This window comes from Myiozetetes cayanensis, unplaced genomic scaffold (assembly GCF_022539395.1).
Source record: "Myiozetetes cayanensis isolate MyiCay16 unplaced genomic scaffold, myiCay2020 scf1, whole genome shotgun sequence".
Classification (NCBI taxonomy): domain Eukaryota; kingdom Metazoa; phylum Chordata; class Aves; order Passeriformes; family Tyrannidae; genus Myiozetetes; species Myiozetetes cayanensis.
In genome coordinates, this window is record NW_026086604.1 from 37,729,536 (window position 1) to 37,749,031 (window position 19,496).

Genomic DNA, 19,496 nt, shown 5'->3' on the forward strand with positions numbered 1-19,496 from the left:
AATTTCATTGGAGCCATGCGAGGGCTGCAGCTGGGATGAATGTGGATGTAAGAGGAGATGCTCAGACTGGAGCACTGCTTGCTGTTCTCTGAGTCTTCTGAAGAGCAGGTGGCAAGCTAATCTGCTTGTGTCTGCTGAAGCAAGCCTCTCAAAAGTTTGGAGAGAGTCTTGATGCTGAAGAGTACTCTGTGGAAATAAATCCTAATAACAGTCATTGGAAATCCCCTTTACAGTGTTACTGAATATTCTCAGTCAGCAGAACATATTTTCAGGTTTGGGTGAATCTTTTGTAAAGCAGTGCCACACTGGGAACAGCAGTTGGTGGACAGTTGTGCCTTTATTCAGGATTTGTTTTCAGTCCTGAATCAGTATGCTGCATCCTGGAAGAGACAACCATCACATTCTCTGTCAGAATAGTTTTCATTCTTAGGGAGTTGACTCTAATCCTATATACTTTCTTTTTTCCGTTGTTCACCTGGGAAACTACATTCTGGATTCCATTCCTCTCCATTTGCAAGTCTGTTATTCCTCAATTTCTTGTTCTGTATCAAATCAGCGAAATTCTATCAACTGTCTTAAACAGGTTGGATTAATGATTTTTCTGAACTTTAAAAGTGGTACCTATTGGTCTTTTCAGTCTAAATAAGACCTGTCACATAAGCCATATAGTGAACAACAGTACAGCATAAAGGTATTTCTTATGATTCAGGTTTCCTCTGCTTAATTTAGCCATAATAGCATGATCTACATTCTGTTTTAGTTATACCCGCAAGTCCGTGTGGCACACAGTTCTCTCTTCTGAAGAGACTCTTTCCTTTGCAAAACCATTACATGTTCTCAACTCAGCAGTCAATGGCACTCTGAAAGTTTCCTTAATCACCGTAGACATGAACTGGCTGGAAGCACATCCCGAGGAGGCTTCTCTTTTCCAAGCAGGGAACGGCACCAAAGGCTCCGCGCGTCCCCGATCCCCCTGTGATGGGAAGCGGCGTCTCCGCCCCGGGACTTTTATGGTTGAAGAATTAAAAATGGAGATTTGGGCGCTCAGCCCCAGCCCCGCCTCCTCTTCCCGGACGCGGGGGTGGCAGCGCGTTTATCCCGGGACGGGGACCCATCCGCGGGGTCCGGGGGACGGCGCGACCGCTCAGGGCAGGTGAGCGGGGCGGGGGGACGGTCCAGGACGGGACGGGATGGGATGGGACGGGACGGGAACTGGGGGCTGCGGGGGGGAGGCTCTGTCGCCCCGCGGGGAACCGGAGCCGGGGGAGGGTCGGGCACCGTTCCAGCACCTCCGTGCTTCAGGCGCGATCCGCATTCAGGGGCCCTTAGCGCCTGAAATTAGAGAAACCCTCCGAGTCTTCGCAGTGTTGATGTTTGGAAACGTTAAATGACGTTTCCAGGTGGAGAAAAAGGCGCTTGCTGTATTTTACTTGTGCCTGAGCAGGACGGGTACTGGCACTGAACGCAGATCCTGCTCCTCATACACCCTCCTCATACACCCTCCTCATACACCCAATCGTGTGTGCTTCGAGCTCAGAAAGCCAACCATATCCTGGCCTGCATCACAAGCGGAGCCAGCAGGATAAGGGAGATGATTCTGCCCCTGCAGTCCACTCCAGGTGTGAGATATCACCTGGAGTACTGCATCCAGCTCTGGGGTCTTCAGCACAGTAAAGACATGGACCTGTTTGGTCTAGAGAAGGACCACAGAGGGCTGGAGCAGCTCTCCTGTGAAGACAAGCTGAGAGAATTATGATTGTTCAGCCTGAGGAAGAGAAAGCTCATGGGAGACCTTATGGCAGCGTTCCTGAGAGGGCCTACGAGAGAGCTGGAGAGGGACTTTTTGTTTGGGTATGTAGTGACCAGATAAGGAAGAATAGTTTACACTGAAAGAAGGCAGGTTTAGGTTAGATATCTGGAAGAACTTTACTGTGGGAGTGCTGAGACACTGGACCAGGTTGCCCAGAGAAGCTGTGGATGTGCCATCCCTGGCAGTCTTTAAGACCAGGCTGGATGGCGCGTTGAGCAACCTAGTGGAAGATGTCCCTACCCATGGCTGGAACCAGGTGATCTTTAAGGTCCCTTCCAACCCAAACCATTCTATGATTCTATGATTTTATTATTCCAGCTTTTACCTGCCACATTTCTGGGAACTGAGCTGAACAAGTATGCTTGGTCAGGGATAGTGCCTAATTTCCACATGCTCAATCAAACCCGAGTGGGAATTCAGTTATCCATATTTGCTGAAGCTTTAAATGGGAAACAGTATCTCCAGTGTGTGCAAAAGGTGGAATGACTGTGAAAAGTTGGGATACTGGGCACTCTACTTGCTTGTAGTTTCTTTCCTGAGGGGATAGACCTTTGCTTTTTGTGTTGGGTGTACTGAAGGTACTGAAAGCTCTAGAAACATGGGAGTGTACAAGGAGGGTGGATTTATGGAGACAAATAAAGTGTGTGTCAACAGGGTGAAATCAGCAATTTTCCATGAAACTGCCACAAAACATCCAGGAAATGTAAAACTGGAATTTCATTTACATTGAAAGGTGAGATGCAGAACTGTAACTGTTAGATGATTCCCCTTGTGAAACAGAGCGGTTGAGTTTGACTGAAGAGTAGGAGCCTGCCACCAAAGAGCAGGTGTCAAAAGATTATCTTTAGAAGAGTCTGCAGTTACTTTACACTGATCTTCTCACTATGCTCTGCTATTCTACTGCCAAGAGCAAACTGGTGAGCAACAAGACCAAGATTATTATCCTTCAGTCATTGTTGAAAGCCAGATACAAGGTTTTAATTTTGATGTAATAGGTCTCTTGTGACAGCTTTGTTCTTCCCTGGGATTATAGTGTTGGTAAGATTATCCTTATCAGCAAGAGCTTGGGATCTGAACAACTTGTAGTACAGGAGACTTTTGTTGAAAGGGGAGCTCCCCTTTAAGTAGGGGGACAGTAGTTTCATCTCTCTCTGATATTACCTGTAATTTTATGTTGTAGATAAAGCTATTGCTCTGGAATTCTGTGTGCTTTATAGGTGGAGCCCAAACAAATACCTCATATGTCAACGCACATGTTGTTCTCTGTAAGAACAACAAAATCACTCAGAACAGTATCTTCAAGTCCATCACTAGATAACATGAGAAAAATGTAGACAATTGAAAAAATGTTTGGGTTTTTTTCAATAATAAAACACTATACCCACTTGTTAGCCTTTTATAAGATATTCAGTATTGAAGAACACTGGAGCTGCTCCTGGCTCAGATTTGATAAAAGCAGAAGAAAAATTTCTCCCTTAAATATTTCTCCCTTAAATATTGAGATTTGGGGCAAACCAAAGCAGTTGAGAGTAAATATGTTGCAGTAACACTCTTGCATTGTCTCCTAGCGCGTGATCAAAGAGGTTTGTAGTAGTAGCCTTGCAATAGTCACTGAAACATAATAACTTCCTGTATGGTGTTTGATAGAAAGAAAGCTTCAAAATTGTGTTTGTGATTTCAGCGAGGGACTGGTGAGAGTGAGTAGAACATGTCCTGTTCTAGTCCTTTGATGTTACAGTGGCATTAAAGAGGAATGCACTTACCATGTTGGACTCATATCATATGGTCCAAAACCCAAGATGCAGGGCTCAATGATCAAAGTTCATTCTGTCCTTACACAACACTGGAGGTAGTTTACCACTGCACTGAGTGACTAGGAACTGAACCATGGTTGAGCAAACAATTTCCAGAAAAAGCCATACTACTTCTAGTTTTTCCTCAATTTGTCAATACTTTATTCTTTCTCCACTCTTGAATTCAACTGGAATGATGTTGATTTAGCTTGTATCCCACACACCCAGCTAGCTGGTGGAAGGTGAACTCACTCCATGTGTACCCAACTACTTGCAGGTGTCTTTGGTCAAATCTGTACTATTAAAATCTGTTTTGTAGGTTTTTAAAAAGTATGATTTTGCACATCGAAGTATTTTATTTTCTTTCTAAAGCTTTTTTCAGTGTCTACATTGACCTTCAACCCAGAAATAAATAAGTTAAGATCTTCATTTATACTGTAGTCTGTCAGCAAACAAGGTTAAAGGTAGTGGTCTCCCAGCCAGCAGGTGATTTTCTGTTAGATAAATATTGGGATGAAGGAAGAGGAATCAGTGGGATGTTACATTGTTTACACTGATCAATGTAAACATCCTATTAATACTAGAAGAAAATTCAGAAAATGCTGAATAATGTAGGATGTAGACTCAGTTCTTATTTGATGCAGATTCTGCCACTGATGGATTCTTTTTTGTCGTGTTAGTTGATGACATCACCCATTTCATATGTGCTTCATTTAAAAGAGCTTTATTTTTTAATAAAAGTTTCAAGCATCATCAGTAATATACTTGCATAATACCCATAGGCCAACTTAAGTTTGAGCTGTTCCCAAGAGTGGCTTTGCTTGTGCCAGCATTTTTACAGGCATCTTGTTAGCAGGGAGCCAAGCTGATCTGTTGGAGACCAACCTAGGGGTGAGAACATACAGCAAGGGGCTGGTGGAAGGGCAACTTTCAAGTAGCAGCTTATGTGTGGCTTAAAGTGACTCTTTGAGAAGCCCCTAATAAAACTGTATATGTATGACACCTGCACAACCTGTGAAACCTCTACTTCCTTCAAAGAATGGAAGTGAATTTGTTTACAAGGTCTGTTTCCCACAAAATTAGAGAGTGGCATCAGTTACCTTCATCACATACCAGCTTCTCAGTTATCTTTCCAGAAGTTTATCTGGCTGCTGAGTCTGCAGTTACTTGTGTTTGGGGGTTTAGGAATAATCTTAAATCCGTTCCAGTCCTCTGGATTATCCCTAGTCTTTCGAGTTACTAAAAATGGGTATCAAGGGGCCTGAGGGAATTTCAGGTGGTTTCTAAATGAATGTTAGGTACAAGAAGATACCTGGACTTGTTAAAGTGTTGCTAGATTGATTATACAATCTCTTGTTCACCAGCAATCCATATATCCAAATTAATCCCCATATCATATAGGGGTTATTACTGATGCACTTACTGTGGATATGGATATTTTATCTGTGATTTTAAGACAGTTTTGCTACTGGCTGTACTAGTCTGTGTTCCAGATTTGAAGCCCCCATAACAATGCAAAATCTGTTCACTTCCTTCACCCTGTTTTGCAGGCTGAACGAGTTATTCCAAGTACTGCTCAGTATTTCTGATTCAGTAGCCTGAGACAGGCCATTAATGTGGCCTGCTCCTGGGCTCTGGGCTCTGTCAGCATAGCATGCTTTGCACACATTGAGAATTTGTAGTCCTTGTTCTTATCAGCAACTTTAAGCAATTAAAAACACTATAGAGTAGCACCACACCACTAGCTTTATTCTTCTTGAGCACTGTCTCAACAGAGATTTTAATGTCTGAATCATGCAAACTATTCCTTTTTTTCTTTGATGTTATTGATAAAATCTCTTTTCAGTGACAGTTTCCAGATTTTCCTATATCTTAGTCAGGCATCTAAAGGATATAAACACTCATCAGGATATAAACAATTCTATATTAATTCTTCTGACTTTCTTTGTCACACTGGTTTCATTTGTTTGCACCATGCTGAGTATCTTCTAATACATTGCTTATTTCCTTTGAGCTTCTAGTTTACTATCCTTCCAATTTGTGCTCTAGCCATGAAACTGTCTTTATCTTCCACCAAGAGATTCTCTTCTGATTCTCTCCCCCATCTCACTGCAGGGGGGAGTGAGCAAGCAGCTTTGTGGTGCTCAGCTGCCTGCTGGGGTTAAACCACAATGGTCCTTTCTGGTGTCCAATATGGAGTTCAAAGGGTTTGAGATAAGGACAGATTTCACTGGAGTGTGCAAGACCAAATTTATAGCTACTGCAGCTACTCAGTCCACAGGGCTTGTCATGGGGCTTGCTTGCTTTACTGAAAGTTAGACTCTAGTGCTTATTCGTGGCTGCTTTTTGCTTTTGCTGTTTGCTGTACTCCTTCTCATCTGTAATTCTGAAGGGAGCTGTGCTTTACGCCACTCCACCCCTATATTCTACCCAGGGCTTCAAAGAAGGAAAGCAAAAGTGGAGTGAGTAGCGTGCAGCAGGTTTGCTCATGTAAGTGCGCAGCTGAAAACATAAACTCAGAAAAGTCTGGGCTTGCTGTATTTTACGATCCTGGCACTGTCTGTGGCAATTGTTTCTTGTAGGTACTTGTTCTGGTGTTGGATCAGAAAACTTGTTAAACAAGTAGCAGCCTGATTGAGGCAAATAAAAATCTGTATTCAGTTATGGATTACTGAACTGGATTGCAATGTTTAAGTCTCTGGCTAATGCTCAAGAATCTTAAAAGCAGCCAGCGGTGCTGGAGTGCTCTTGCATTCCAGCTGAACCACTACCTGTTGTCAGGCTGGCAGGGTCTGCTGTAGGAACAGACTAACTAGAGAGCTCCATGTGGCAACCATACCAATAGGGCCGTGGAGCCCTCTTGGCCTTTGCTAGGGCTGGAAGATTGGAAAGAAGGGTGTGTTGGCATCGTTGTATGGAAGAGGGGCGAAGAGTTGCTTTTCCCAGCGCTACCTGCAATACCAAACGCTGCCCCAGGCACTTTCAGGATTTGTGAAGGAGACACGACTGCCCTGTTTTCGCTTGCTGGCTCCTCAGCTGCTCACTCTGCTGTTTGATCCCCTTACTGCCAAACTGAGGGAGCAGGACCCCAGGCTGGACGCTCTGCAGAGGAGAGCCCACACCTCTGGCAGCAGTCTTCTTGGCTAACACTGCTGAAAATACTTACCACTTACCCTCTTCTGAGATTCTAAAACGTAAGCTGCACTTACACAGAGAAATAATTTGATCAGCCATGTTGTAGGGATCCTGAAGCTTCCTTGGACTCCAGCCCTTCTCCTTTTAGCCCCTATTATCTGGCTGTATAAAAAGGATCCATGAGCACATACAGTAATCTCATACCCGGTAGCTAACTTATCATGACAGAGACAAAATGTTTGAACCTGTGCTATGCCAAAATAGGCATCAGGTGTACCTACAGAAAGCTTTTTTCCTAAATTGAGAAACTTCCATGATTAGAAACTACAGCTGTTTTTTTTCCTTCTCCATGCAGGACATGATAGGTAGAAAAGAATCCTGCACCTCAGGACAGATACCAATGACCGACCCCGGCTGCCTTGTCTATGGACTGGAAGGATGGCCTGTTGTGGAGTTCCTGAAGCAACACCTTTTTCATGTGATCATCGCCTCTCTGACAATCAGTGCAATATTAGTTTTTTTTATAGTTCCTTTAACAATTGTCTTTTTCATTTACCTTTCTAATATTTCACTTTTAATATATCAGAGGAATAGTGAGTTAGAAGCAGATCCCTTAAGTAGTGTTTGGGACAGAGCAAGGAAAACCATAGCAAGCTTTTGGGATATATATGCAAGAATATGGCATGGTAAGTATGACATGACATGTCTGAAGCTTTGAATTACAGCAAGTAGTAAATACACAGTAGTTTTAATTTTAATTTTTTCTTCCAAATGGATGCAAATAAATTACATTTGTTGCACTTTGTATGGCATCTAACCCAAAAGTTTCTGCCTCAAAGACTGATTGCAATATAGAATAAGCAGAATGAAACGGAGAAATTAATTAATATAGGGTAAATTTCTTTAAAGTGGTTAGGAAGGTGCATTTCTTTGTATATGGTATCAGAGTGAAGTGCAGTGTTAATGTTCTAGTTGGAAATGTAATTACTGTATTTTTAGTTGGTAAAAACTACTTTGTGTTACGACAAAAATAATTTCAAGAGCTGTGTGGATGAAGAAGCAATTAGATATCACATCTAAGTTTGTACTGTGGCAGAATTTAAAAACTAACCTGATTTTTCAGTTTCGTTACATTCAACCTTCAGATACTTTCAACACAGCCAACTGCGTAGGAAAATCCTCAGCAGCCTGCTAGGCTCTTGTTCTTTCCACAGATGTGGTTTAAGACTGTCAGCAAGGTAACTTTAACTTTGCCATTCTAAGGATGAAGAACAGTAGCTGTTATCTATGTTGCTATCCTTCCCCACAGCTTTTCCCTTAATTTTTGAACATCCTGCGTATAAAAATGGCACCACTTCTTCCTAGGACTCTGCCTTCTCCAGTCCCATCCAAACAGCTCATGATAGGAGCTGTAGCGGGCGTGGAGAAGTAGGCAGACAAGGTGGAACAGAGCTCGTAGTTGGCAGAAGCTGTGGATTTCCCACGCCTCTGTATGCATCAGCCTTCTAGTCTGGCTCCACCTAAAACCTAACTCAAACGTAGGAAGAGCCAGGACAAGGATTCATAGAAGTCCATGTCTGTGAGGAAATTCCCTCCCACTGTGAAGTGACTACACTTCACTCCTGTGCAGAGAGCCTCTCCTTGGGATTCTTACAGATTATGGTTTCAACTTAAACATCTCACCATTCTCAAAAAGAGAAACATTTTATTGTGTAAAATCCCGAACTCATTATTCTGCCTGATACAGAATGGAAACTCATACTTTTGTATTTCAGGAAAGCATCCAGACTGTTTGCCTCTAATTCTGCAAATGAATTGTTTTCACACCAGTTAGTGATTTTTGTAAAATTATTTTTATTGTACTATGTACTGATAAAAGTTCCTAATGGGAAATGATTATTTAGTTCCCTCACTGGGGAAAATGTCAGGTTCAGGTCTCATCTAGTGATTAAACTGATCAACAAATCAGTCCAGTGATAAGCTGTGGTGTTTGAGGGACTTTATTTTTGCTATTGACCAAACATTCCATCCAGAACCTAATTATTCTAAAAGCTAAAGCAGAGACTTTCACAACTCTCTGGAAGTCATTTAAAAAAGGACAGTAAATGTTTTTTTTTTTTTAGACTGCCAGATGATTTACATATATCATTGTCATTGTATTATTTTCCATCCCAAACAGGTTATGAGCTTCATGGTGTGGAAAACCTACCAGAAGGACCAGGAATTCTTGTGTATTACCATGGAGCTATTCCTATAGACTACCTTTACTTTTTGTCTAGGCTGTTTCTCTGGAAGAAAAGACTTTGTCTGTCAGTAGCTGATCATTTTGTCTTTCGTTTACCAGGTAAAAACACGTTGTATTTAAGCATTCTGGATTCACCCAACCTGCTGCTAGTTTTGGTGAACTTGACATTCTAAACACTTTACTATGCTTTAAAGAGAGCTTTCAAACTAAAAGACTTTAGGCTTTTAAACAAAAAGTTGGTAGATGTAACAGGACAAAGAGGTAGAATATCCTGTCATTTCAGTGAAAACATTGGTAAACCCTCCAAAACCAACAAGTAGACATAAATTCCTCTTGAGATGTAATGTCATGCCTCAGTAGAAAGTGCTGGGTAAGATTCTATTATTGATCTAACGCTGAGTGGTCAGCAGTGGGCTATGAGTGCAGAAGAGCTCAGTGAATGGTAGGATATCACTTACCTACTTGCCCTCTACATTGGGTAGGCATTGCAGTGGAGTATGACTGTGTTGAAGATTTTACTGTTGAAGAGAGCTCTGTAATACTGGCCACTGAAATATATTCCACACACTGAACACTGAGAAAGAAAGAAAGAAAGAAATAATTCCATCATGAAAAGGAGAAGATACAAAGAAGCAAAAAATTTCAATTTTAGAAAAACAAGACATAAAAAAAGAGCATCCAGAAGAAATATCAGGGAGATTATTTCAAGGAACCTTTATACTACTTATATTAAAAGCTATTATTATAATAAAGAGTAAAGGAAGCTATTTAGAAGTAGAAGGACACTCTTCAGAAAAGGAAGTTTTGTCCAAACACTGAAAACAAGTAGTATGAAGCAAGTTTGCTGCAAAAGCCATATTCAGGCACCCCTAGAAAGATGACAAGAATTTTCAACAAGCACACTTAGTAGGTACTGTGTGGTACTAAGCACATCAGAAGTATGAAGTTGTCAAGAGATCACTGGCTTTCTAGAGTACCCACAAAAGAAGAGAAAGTTCAGCAAAATGTTGCAACAGAGACTCTTTTTAAGGGATAAATAAGAGGGCACTGTTTCAGATTGAAGTGTCTATAGCATAGATTTTTATTAAAGGTGTAGAGTACAGCATTGTTAGGACTAAGTAACACTCTCAGCTGTGCGATTTCTGGACTATTGATGTCTGCAAAACATATTGATTGAACTACGTTCATGCTAGAGGAAAAGAAGATGCCAAATATGGTGTCAACCTATAAAAAGGCTACAAAAGGGCATTTGGTAAGAAAGACCAGAGGTAATTGAGATCAGAGCTCTCCACTGCATTACTAAAAAATGTGGCTAAAAGTAATAGCCTGAGCGTAATTTCTCCCTAACCTGCTCTACCACATTGACTTGCTTTTTGCAAAGAAATGTTACACTCCATGGATTGGCTCTTTAAAGAATGCTCACGAGCATATGCTGAACCTCAGTTCAATTTATGTATAGGATTAATCACAGTTACAGGAGAATTCTTCTTGTGAATTAATAACATCTCAGACTATCAGACTAGCTGCAAAGTAATAAAGTTACAAAAAAAGGACAATGATGATCAGAGGCCTGGCATGGCTTCCTTTGAAGAGATAGTACATAAGACAGAAATCTTGAATGACTGAGGGATACAAAATTTTGTGTGATCTGGAAAAGGGGAATAAGAAGTGAAAATGTGTTTATGTGATACATTGTAATTCCTAACAGTCAAAAAAGTTTTAAAGCCAAGCAAATGAAGTACCTCTTCACTTAATAAGGTTACAGCATTCCTGACTGTAGGATAAAACAGAAATATATATTTGAGTTCACAAAGGGCTTAAACAAAGTCAGCATCTGTCTTTGACAGAAAGATCTATCAAACATGGTACCTTGAATGAGATTTAATTAAATTACAAAATTCAGCACTGTGTTTTCCATTCTCTTCCAAAGTTTCTGTTGCAGACCTTTGTCAAAGTTGTACTGCTAAGCACCAGTTCTGGCAGTCCATAGTTATTGCTTATGTTTATTATAAAAAAATTTCTCTGCAAATTACGCTGTTCAAACAGTGAATTTGCAGATTGAGGAAATGCTTGTTTGCTGAAACTTTGTATGGGAATTCCAAACCATTATGTTTAAAATGTGAAGATAATATAAGAAAACATGGAATGCTTCCATGATTCTAAATCTGTCTTTTAGAGAAATCCCAGTTATGGAAGCAGAGGAGGGAGATTCACTGAAATATTCATGTGGTGCTGAAATTGGCCCACTGACTTCTGTCGTCCATGCATCTTAAAGAGTCTTACAGAAGTCCAAGTGGATCCACATAGTTTGCAATTTAACCACAAAATACTGAATTTAACAACTCAAAACTTCGATGTTTAAAATGTTAGACATTACATTTTCTTTTAAAAGAAATAGCTGCTTTTCAGGTATTTATTTTTGCAGTAATGTTTATTGTACTGATTTTTTTTCCCCCTTGTATTAAAGCATGTAAAAAGAAGAAGAGAGGAATAGATACTTGTTTTCAGATTCCTAGCCATGATGCACAAGTTTTGCTTGCATAGCAGGAGTTTTGATAATGATAGAAAATAGCATGTGGAAACATTAGTTTACTGAGATGCTCCTGATAAGATGGTTCATCTTCATAACATTTGGGCAAAAATATATTGTCATGTCCTTGTCATTTTGCCAATATTTCCTCGGCAGATGTCTTACTTCATAAAAACTTTTCTTAGTCTAAATATATAGGTACTAGATTTTCATTTAGCTGTAATCTGGTACCTACATGCAAGCAGTGTTTGTGATAGATTGTTATAATAATATGCATTTGCTACTTATTTGTTGCAGGACTTAAATTATTATTGGCAGTGACAGGTGTTATACCAGGCACCAGGGAGGAGTGTCTGCTTGCACTGAAGAATGGATACTTGGTGTCCATCTCACCAGGTGGAGTTAGAGAAGCGCTATTCAGTGATGAAAGTTACCAACTCGTGTGGGGAAATAGAAAAGGTTTTGCTCAGGTTGCTCTAGATGCAAAAGTGGTGAGTATTATTATTATTATTATTGTTATTATTATTATTACTACCACTAACAATCCCAGTTTATACCTTTTACATATATGATTCATTATAAGAGGCAGTTTAGGAGTATTTGTTGGAAAATCTTCCAGACAAAAACTGTTGTTGAGAAGTAAAGATTTCTTTACCTTTTCACATCACTTTCCTTAAGCACAAAAGAAGGAAGGATTTTGTGGAACCGTTTAACTTTTTCTTGACTGTTGCAAAGCATCTATCTCTGCAGTTCCATGTCTACACTTCCATCATGCAGGTATCCAGTGTCTCATCTTGACTGTACTTCAGAGATCTTCATTGCGGTCCTTCTCCAGATTGTCCTAAGGTTTCATTCTTTTTTTCTCATCCTACTAGGCTTACATCCTAATTAATTCTGTATACCCACTCATTTTCTTATGGCTCTTTAATGTATTATCCTTACCTTTCTTTCTTCTCATTTATCCCGGGAAGGTCTAGGATTTTGTCCTTACCCTTACTTTTCTTCATGTTTGTGAAAGATAGATCAACTAACCCAAGGTGCGTCTACATCAATGTCTGAATTTGAATCATGTGTGCACTTTTGAAGCAGTTTTTCCATCTCAGCATTCTTCCATTCACATCAAGGAACATGTTAGAATACCTGAGCTGCATTCCATTTGGCTGAAAATAAACCAGGAATGGGATCTAATACTCTCCAGTCGCAAATGGGCATTCAGTCAGTGGTACAGTTTCAGTTACAATTTCCATATGGATGATGATCGTTGAATACAACCTTGTACCTTCCATCTAAATCCACCTGTGAGACTGTATCTCACAGGAAGTTGTTTTCTTTGGATTGGCATATAGCTGAATGAGCAGCAACCCTGTCTTTTTCCTAACTGCCACTTCTCATCATCAGCAGCACTAGATACAAGTTTTCTGCCTTAATTTAGACTCAACATACCTGGTGCTTTTTGTGTCTGACAATACTGGTGCAAATCCAGGTTTCATCTGTTCTGCCATGAGCTTTCTGCTGCATTCTCATGAATTGCACAACCATCAATTTTTCTCCACATTCTTATGAAAATCTCATAAATTGCAGTGCTCTTAGGCCTTCCACACAAAGTTCTCTGTCTGTATAAGAGAAGCTGTACAGAGTTGAGTTCTTCCCATGAAATTTGAATTTCTTACCACCCCTTTCAGGTTTCTGTGCAGTTATATCTCTTTCTCACCCAATCCAATTTGTTGCTTCTCAAGCTTTGTTTTGGTCTCTTGTGCTATATTTCCTACTACAAAGTACCTGGAGTTGCAAACTGCATGTTTCTTCCTAACTCTATCTCTGAATTTAGGGAGATAACTGAACACTAGAATTAACTTAGGGGCACTTACCCAGTGGATAAAGTAATTTTAGGCTGGGAGACCTATTTCTGCATCATTGTCTCGCTATGTGGCCTTTTAAAAAGTCACGTTTTATGTGATTCTGTTCCCTTTCCTGCCCTTTTTCTCAAAAGTTTGGGCTGGTAAATGTTAGTCACAATACTTCATATATTGTGTGGGCCCATCCACCACCACTACTAGGAATAAACTACTAGGGATAAACTTAGTCCATTCATATGGACATTTTGAATTCCCTTGTATTATTCTTATGTATTAAGTGAATAATATATTCCAACAGTCAGGAAAAGGTGTCACTTTAACAATGTGAGTGATTGCTAATGATTTTGCTTTCATACCTGATTTTCAAGCTACTTCAAATATTTGAACAATCTATAATTCTATATTCTATATTCTATAATATAGCAATTCATATATGTTTTGCTGATACTTAATTGGATCCTGAATGAAGGCAAAATAGAATTATAAGGGTCTTTTATGAATTTATTCTACATACAGTGTAACCATCAACCAAAGAACCACACACACTTCATTCAAAATGACTACGCTGTGGTTAATAACTTGCCACAGATGACTTGAATGGGGATTTTGAAACCACCTTTATATATGAATAGATGTTCCCAGTCTTCATACAGTATTATGGAAGTTCAATAGTTCTTCCACTGAAAAAGCTGAAGAAAAGCAAACAAAGAAGGTAGTTTCAGCCTCAGTCCTTGCCTACAGGTTTCCACATTCAGTTTCCACTTCTTCTTGTGCAATTACTCTGCTTAACTGGAGTCAGAGAAGGAGAGTGTTACTGTTTAATGTTGTGACTCAAAGTACCTCTGGGACATATATCTGTCTCCATCAAATTTAATATATGCCTGGTGCCTGACCTTCAGAAACACCCTCTGCCTATGGCTTGGTTTGAAAGGCTAATGGGGAAGGTTGATCATTTCTGAAGATCCCTGAATTTTATCTGTGTCAAAAAATTGATTCCAGTCTATCTAGGTAAAAGATAAACGGAGACTATGGCTTATAAAATTCTCATGTATGTGGCAAGGGATTTGGACTATTTGATCTCCAAAGGCCTTCTAGCTCCAGCTATCCTGTGATTCTGTGATTTTCAAGCTGACTGGTTGTGATCCAGCTCAAATTCCAGCACAACAAATATAAAACTGTGGGTTTCTGCAGATCTGACTGTGCTGCTTTACAAATCTAAGATTTTGTACGTGTACCTGTTTTTTTCCAGCTTAGGGACTGTAGGTTGCTGCCTACTCTGTACCTCAGTGGCTGGTCATTGTATGAGAATAGCTTCTGTAGCTGCCAGATTTCTTTATAGCCTAAGATGTATTTCTCTTGCACTATTTCTAAAATTTAAGGTGTTTTGTCTGTATGACAGAGGGTTTCAATCATTTTACATGTTAGACATACAGTATTCAATCAATAGCTGAAGCCAACTGTGGTATTTTTAGTATCCAGTAGTTATGTGTTTTTAAAAGGTATTACTGGTTATTTTTAAGGGGTTATATCTAATACTTTGCCTTAATTTCTCATTCTGAAGGGTTTACTATAAAAACTTTATGTGTGTTTGATATTTTTGTTATGTCAGGGATTTTTTTTCCTTTTAACTGTTTCCATCACTTTGAGTTACTTTGTTAGGCTCTAGTTAGGCCGTTTCCTTGCTTGTTTTTCTCTTATCCTAGGGTTTCTGTTCTCTGGTAATGATTCTTAACAGCATAAAAGTCGTCTTTCATTACCTTATGGACAAGTAATTTCAACAACATGCTCAAAACATGTTTTAAAAAAAGGAAAGGGCACAATAGTGGCCAAAAAAATCATTGCATCAATCACTGTCCATTTGTCTACAAATTGTGAAATCTTACCTTAGATTGTAAGACATGACTGTTTCAAGTGCAGGTATCTCAAGTGTGTTTCTTTTTAGTCACAAATGAAGTGAACTTGTTCTGTAACTGCCTAAGGATCTGCCTTCCAGAAGGTGTGTAGTCCAGGTCAGTGAGGACATACAATTGCCTTATTTGCCTGAGGGATCTGCAGAAATATTTTCCAGTGAAATATTACCCAAACGTGACTGCTTCAGTGAGACCCTTGTTTGAGAAGTAGATGAGCCAACCGTGAATGTCTCTAGTTGCTTTCTGCTAGACTTCACAAACTGAATACTCTCCTATTCACCGCTCATGATGAAACCTTTAGACAGGGAAACTGCAAAACTTCATTTATGTTCCAGTCAGTGGCAGTGCAATAAATATGTAACATAAAAGTTCCATAAACCCTAATACAATGCCAGTAATTTTCCTTACAGATAGTGGCTTTAAAACAGATACTTGTGGGAGCTGAGAAAGAGAATTTTATTTCTGTTCTTGAGTTTTATATCAAGATTCCTTGTTTGCTACTTAACTGACTGATAATCCCTCTGTATTCAAGTGATTTTCTTAGCTGCATTAACAAGCAGTAAAACATAAATTCAAACCTGGTATAACATTTCCACTGTTTTTTTTTTTTTTTTTTTTTGTGATCCCTTAGCCCATCATTCCCATGTATACCCAAAATGTCCGTGAAGGCTATAGGATGTTTAAAGAAAGAAGTAAGAAGTTAAAAATATATTTTAAGTATTTGGAATGCTTTATCCACTTTTCTCTCAGATTTCTCTCACTTTTTTCTTAGATTTTGCTTTTCAGACTATTGCTTGCTTTGGATTTTCTAACACAGTTGCTATGGGTTAGAGGTATCTCAGATATGGAAATAGCTTGTGCATAACTGGTTTGTGCTGTGTGATTTGATTCTTTTATTCAGTCTTATTTCAGTGATCTCTTAGGTCTATTGAGCTCTGTTTTGGTGGACAGTTACCTCAATCCTGCAACAACTTCTTGACTGTCAGATAAAGCATGCATTTTTAATAATAATCAGATTTCAAGTTTGGATTGTGTTTTCTCTGACTGTAATCTCACTTTTTCCTCCCATAAACTATTTCAGGATTTTTTAGAAAGCTATATGAAAGTACTCGATTGCCTTTTACTCCTCCATATGGAGGACTTCCAGTCAAATTTCGCACATACATTGGGAAGCCAATCCCTTACGATCCAAATATAACTACAGAGGAATTAGTTGAAAAGGTAAGTTATCTCTCCTTGCAAAATTGAGCTACATATTTTGCCTTCTCTTATATATGTACTTGAAACTAGTTTTTTTTCACACTTGAATAAAGACAAATATACTTGTTAAAGCTGTGGGCAGTTGAGGTCTGTGGTTGTTTAATGTAGGGATACCTTTGAGTAAGTATTGACATAGTAATAGTTGATTGGGATGCCCTCATCCTTTCAGAATGTGTGAGCTCTGTCTTGGCATGTTAACTTTTTTTCTCCCGGGCCTTTGGTAACTTTGATAACTGAAATTATGTAAACTATGTTCTAAGTGCAGTTTTCACTAACTATGAAAATATATTTCATAAATAACAAATAAATTAGAGCATCTTCTCTAAATAGCATAGGGCCTAGAAACAAAGTCCCACAAGAACTTCAGTCTCATTGTCAAAAAAAAAATGTTAAAAAAATGAGTTGCATCCAAAATATAAAAATATTGTGAGTACCTACAGCTTGGTGAAATCAGTGGTGCCCAGGAGCATAAAAGTGTTTGTAGATCCAGAGTTTAGGCATTTTTCAAAATATTAAGCTAAACAGAAAACGCAGTTTTTAAAATTTGTCATGGCAGGTGAAAGGAGGGCTTTATGCAAAAACATAAATCTATGAGCTAGGAGTGAATCAAAACACTTGTTAGGAATCACTGATGAAAAAACACCTTGCTGCCCCCAAAAAGGTGCAAGAATGCCAGCTTTCCTTTCTTTTTTTTTTCTTCTCCTTTTTTCCCACCGTTTTGCAAGGGTCTACTGCAGATTGTTCTGGGCTTCATAAAAGTGAAACCAGACAGACTGGTTTGGTCTGTTACAGGGGAACTGTCCCAGTAAGCTGTGGAGTTTGGTCTTAGCATATTTAGGAGGTTGGAAGCAATATGACTGTCCTTAGAGTTATTTATATCCTTGTTTTTGGGGGAACAGTATTTTGTGTACTTGCAAAACTGAAATTTAAATTTCCCATGATGCTGATTTACTTTGTTAAAGTCAAGCTTTTGGCTGCCCGCTTTGACCACTACCCACTTCAGTGGGAGTACAGTTAGGTCTTCTGTGGCTCATATTACTTATAAAAAAAAAGGCAAGTTAAGGGGGATTGAGATGAGCAGTGGCCTGGCTGACCTCTGTCGGATCCTGCCCTGCAAAGGAGTTAGGACACTCTTTTCTTATATTCATCGTGATATTCCACCATGACTCTGGGGTAGATCAGTGGAGTATGTTGCCACCCTTCTTTCAAGCTTAAATACATAGGGAAAAACAAAAGGAGATAATTTCTTATTTCTTTTAGAAATACAGAATATTGTATGCATTCTCTTCCTGAACTTGCATTTGAATCTCATGTAGAGAATATTATGAATTCTCCTATTATGTGCATGCTGTATATGATCCAGTTATGGGGGAATTCATGTTGGGAAGGACAGATAGAGGTTCCCACTCCAAATTCCTAGTGCCAGCAAGGTCAGCTATGGGATCAGATGAGGTTAGTCAGGCTTTATATCGCATTTTTGATGAAAACCTTCAGGGATGGAGATTGCACAAACTTAATGCTTGTATGTGTTAAAGGCAACTTTGACTTACTAATGCCCACCTTTAGTAAACCTCAATAATTTGAGCCTATTCAAACTGCAGTCAATGTTTTTATTCCTTTCCTTTCCAAGAAAAGTGTCATTAGGGCAACTAGCTAATATAAAAGACACTTTTTTTTTCTTAGAATAGATCTTATGAGTGAATTTCCCAGTGCCTCTTGAACTTCTGAGAAGCCAGTGGTTATACTGTTCTTCCATGCATAAGCAGGTCTGTAAAGGCAAATTTCTCTTCTCTTTTCAGACAAAGACCGCTGTTCAGGCTCTCATAAGAAAGCACCAAACACTTCCAGGCAACATATGGAAGGCCTTACTGGAGCGATTTGATAAACGTCGTAAAAGTGATTAGAATGCTTATGTTTATTTTGTTGTTTTTACAGCATACAGTAAAAAACAATGTCCTAAAGCACTGATGACTAATAGTTGGTGTTCAACCCGTTTAATTTACAAGTTTCTACAAATTTGGCAGAAGAAAACAATTAACTTCTTGAGAATATCCTGAACTCAGAAAGACTGAAGAAGATGACTTACGTATAATAGCAATGCAACAGCTAAATTCCCCAAAAGGAAATCATGTAGCCAGGATTTTTCTGGTTCCTAAAATGAGTACGTACTTACTCCGAGAGCCTTAGCAGTTTTGTCTAGATCTGTGGTTTTGTGTTTTGAGCAGATCACAGTCCAGTCTCAGAGAAGAATCTCAGAGTCAGTGTTGTCCCACCGGAGACCACTCCACAGTGGGCACTTTCCCTGTTGGACCCCATGCAAGACAGTGTCAGAAGAGAAACTGTCTCACTTTAGCTGATGATCTACTGCTTAGGCATTTTTCTAGGTACTGTACAAAGAGACATAACCCCATTAGAACAGATACTAGACTCCTACAAACAGCTTAGTGGTTTGCACCCTGGAAAGCAGGACTGCTACATCTAAGACTTTGCCCCCACAAGAAAAAAAGGTCTCTCTAAGAGAGGAAAAAAAGCTGTAGTTTGGTGTAGCGCTATGCAAATACATGTAGAAAGTAGTTTCAAGTCTGAGCTGGTACTTGCATGCACTATTGCACCATACCATAGTTGTTTAGTGGATGAGGCTGCCCCCAGTCTAAAAACCCCTGGATATAATGCAGTATGGATGTGCTGTATTTATCTCCTGGTGAACAGGGGAGTAGCTGTGGGGGTAGCTTACTGAGGCAATGCAACCCTGAGGCTTATCATCACTGGTGGTTTGCCTGAAAACGCAGTACTGCAACACTGCTGTCTCCATATGGATTTAACTGAAATGCCTCTTTGGAAAGGTAGACGTAGGCAGTGTTGTCATCCTAATGCAATTTGGGGAAAACTGAAACTTGCTGCAAAGCAGAATGTGTTTTTACATGCTGTGGGATGTTGTTACCAGTGGGAGTGGGAGA

The 19,496-nt window shown here is 39.5% G+C and overlaps 1 protein-coding gene across 1 annotated transcript; it reads left to right on the plus strand.

Annotated features, from left to right (window-relative positions):
* The first annotated feature begins 1,138 nt into the window (after positions 1-1,138).
* LOC126643820 (transmembrane protein 68-like) lies at positions 1,139-18,443 on the plus strand. The gene is made up of 7 exons (XM_050322503.1): positions 1,139-1,153; positions 7,094-7,424; positions 8,918-9,082; positions 11,811-12,004; positions 15,911-15,971; positions 16,361-16,500; positions 18,339-18,443. Exons 2-7 carry the CDS (start codon positions 7,097-7,099, stop codon positions 18,441-18,443), a joined length of 993 nt encoding a protein of 330 aa, XP_050178460.1. The 5' UTR covers positions 1,139-1,153; positions 7,094-7,096.
* Positions 18,444-19,496: the final 1,053 nt, after the last annotated feature.

Excerpts from the sequence above, each read along its gene's own strand:
- LOC126643820 (XM_050322503.1), top strand. The coding sequence starts at position 7,097 with ATGATAGGTAGAAAAGAATCCTGCACCTCAGGACAGATACCAATGACC. Across the intron at positions 7,425-8,917 it reads ATATGCAAGAATATGGCATG|GTTATGAGCTTCATGGTGTG; the intron begins GTAAGTATGACA and ends CATCCCAAACAG. Across the intron at positions 12,005-15,910 it reads TTGCTCTAGATGCAAAAGTG|CCCATCATTCCCATGTATAC; the intron begins GTGAGTATTATT and ends GTGATCCCTTAG.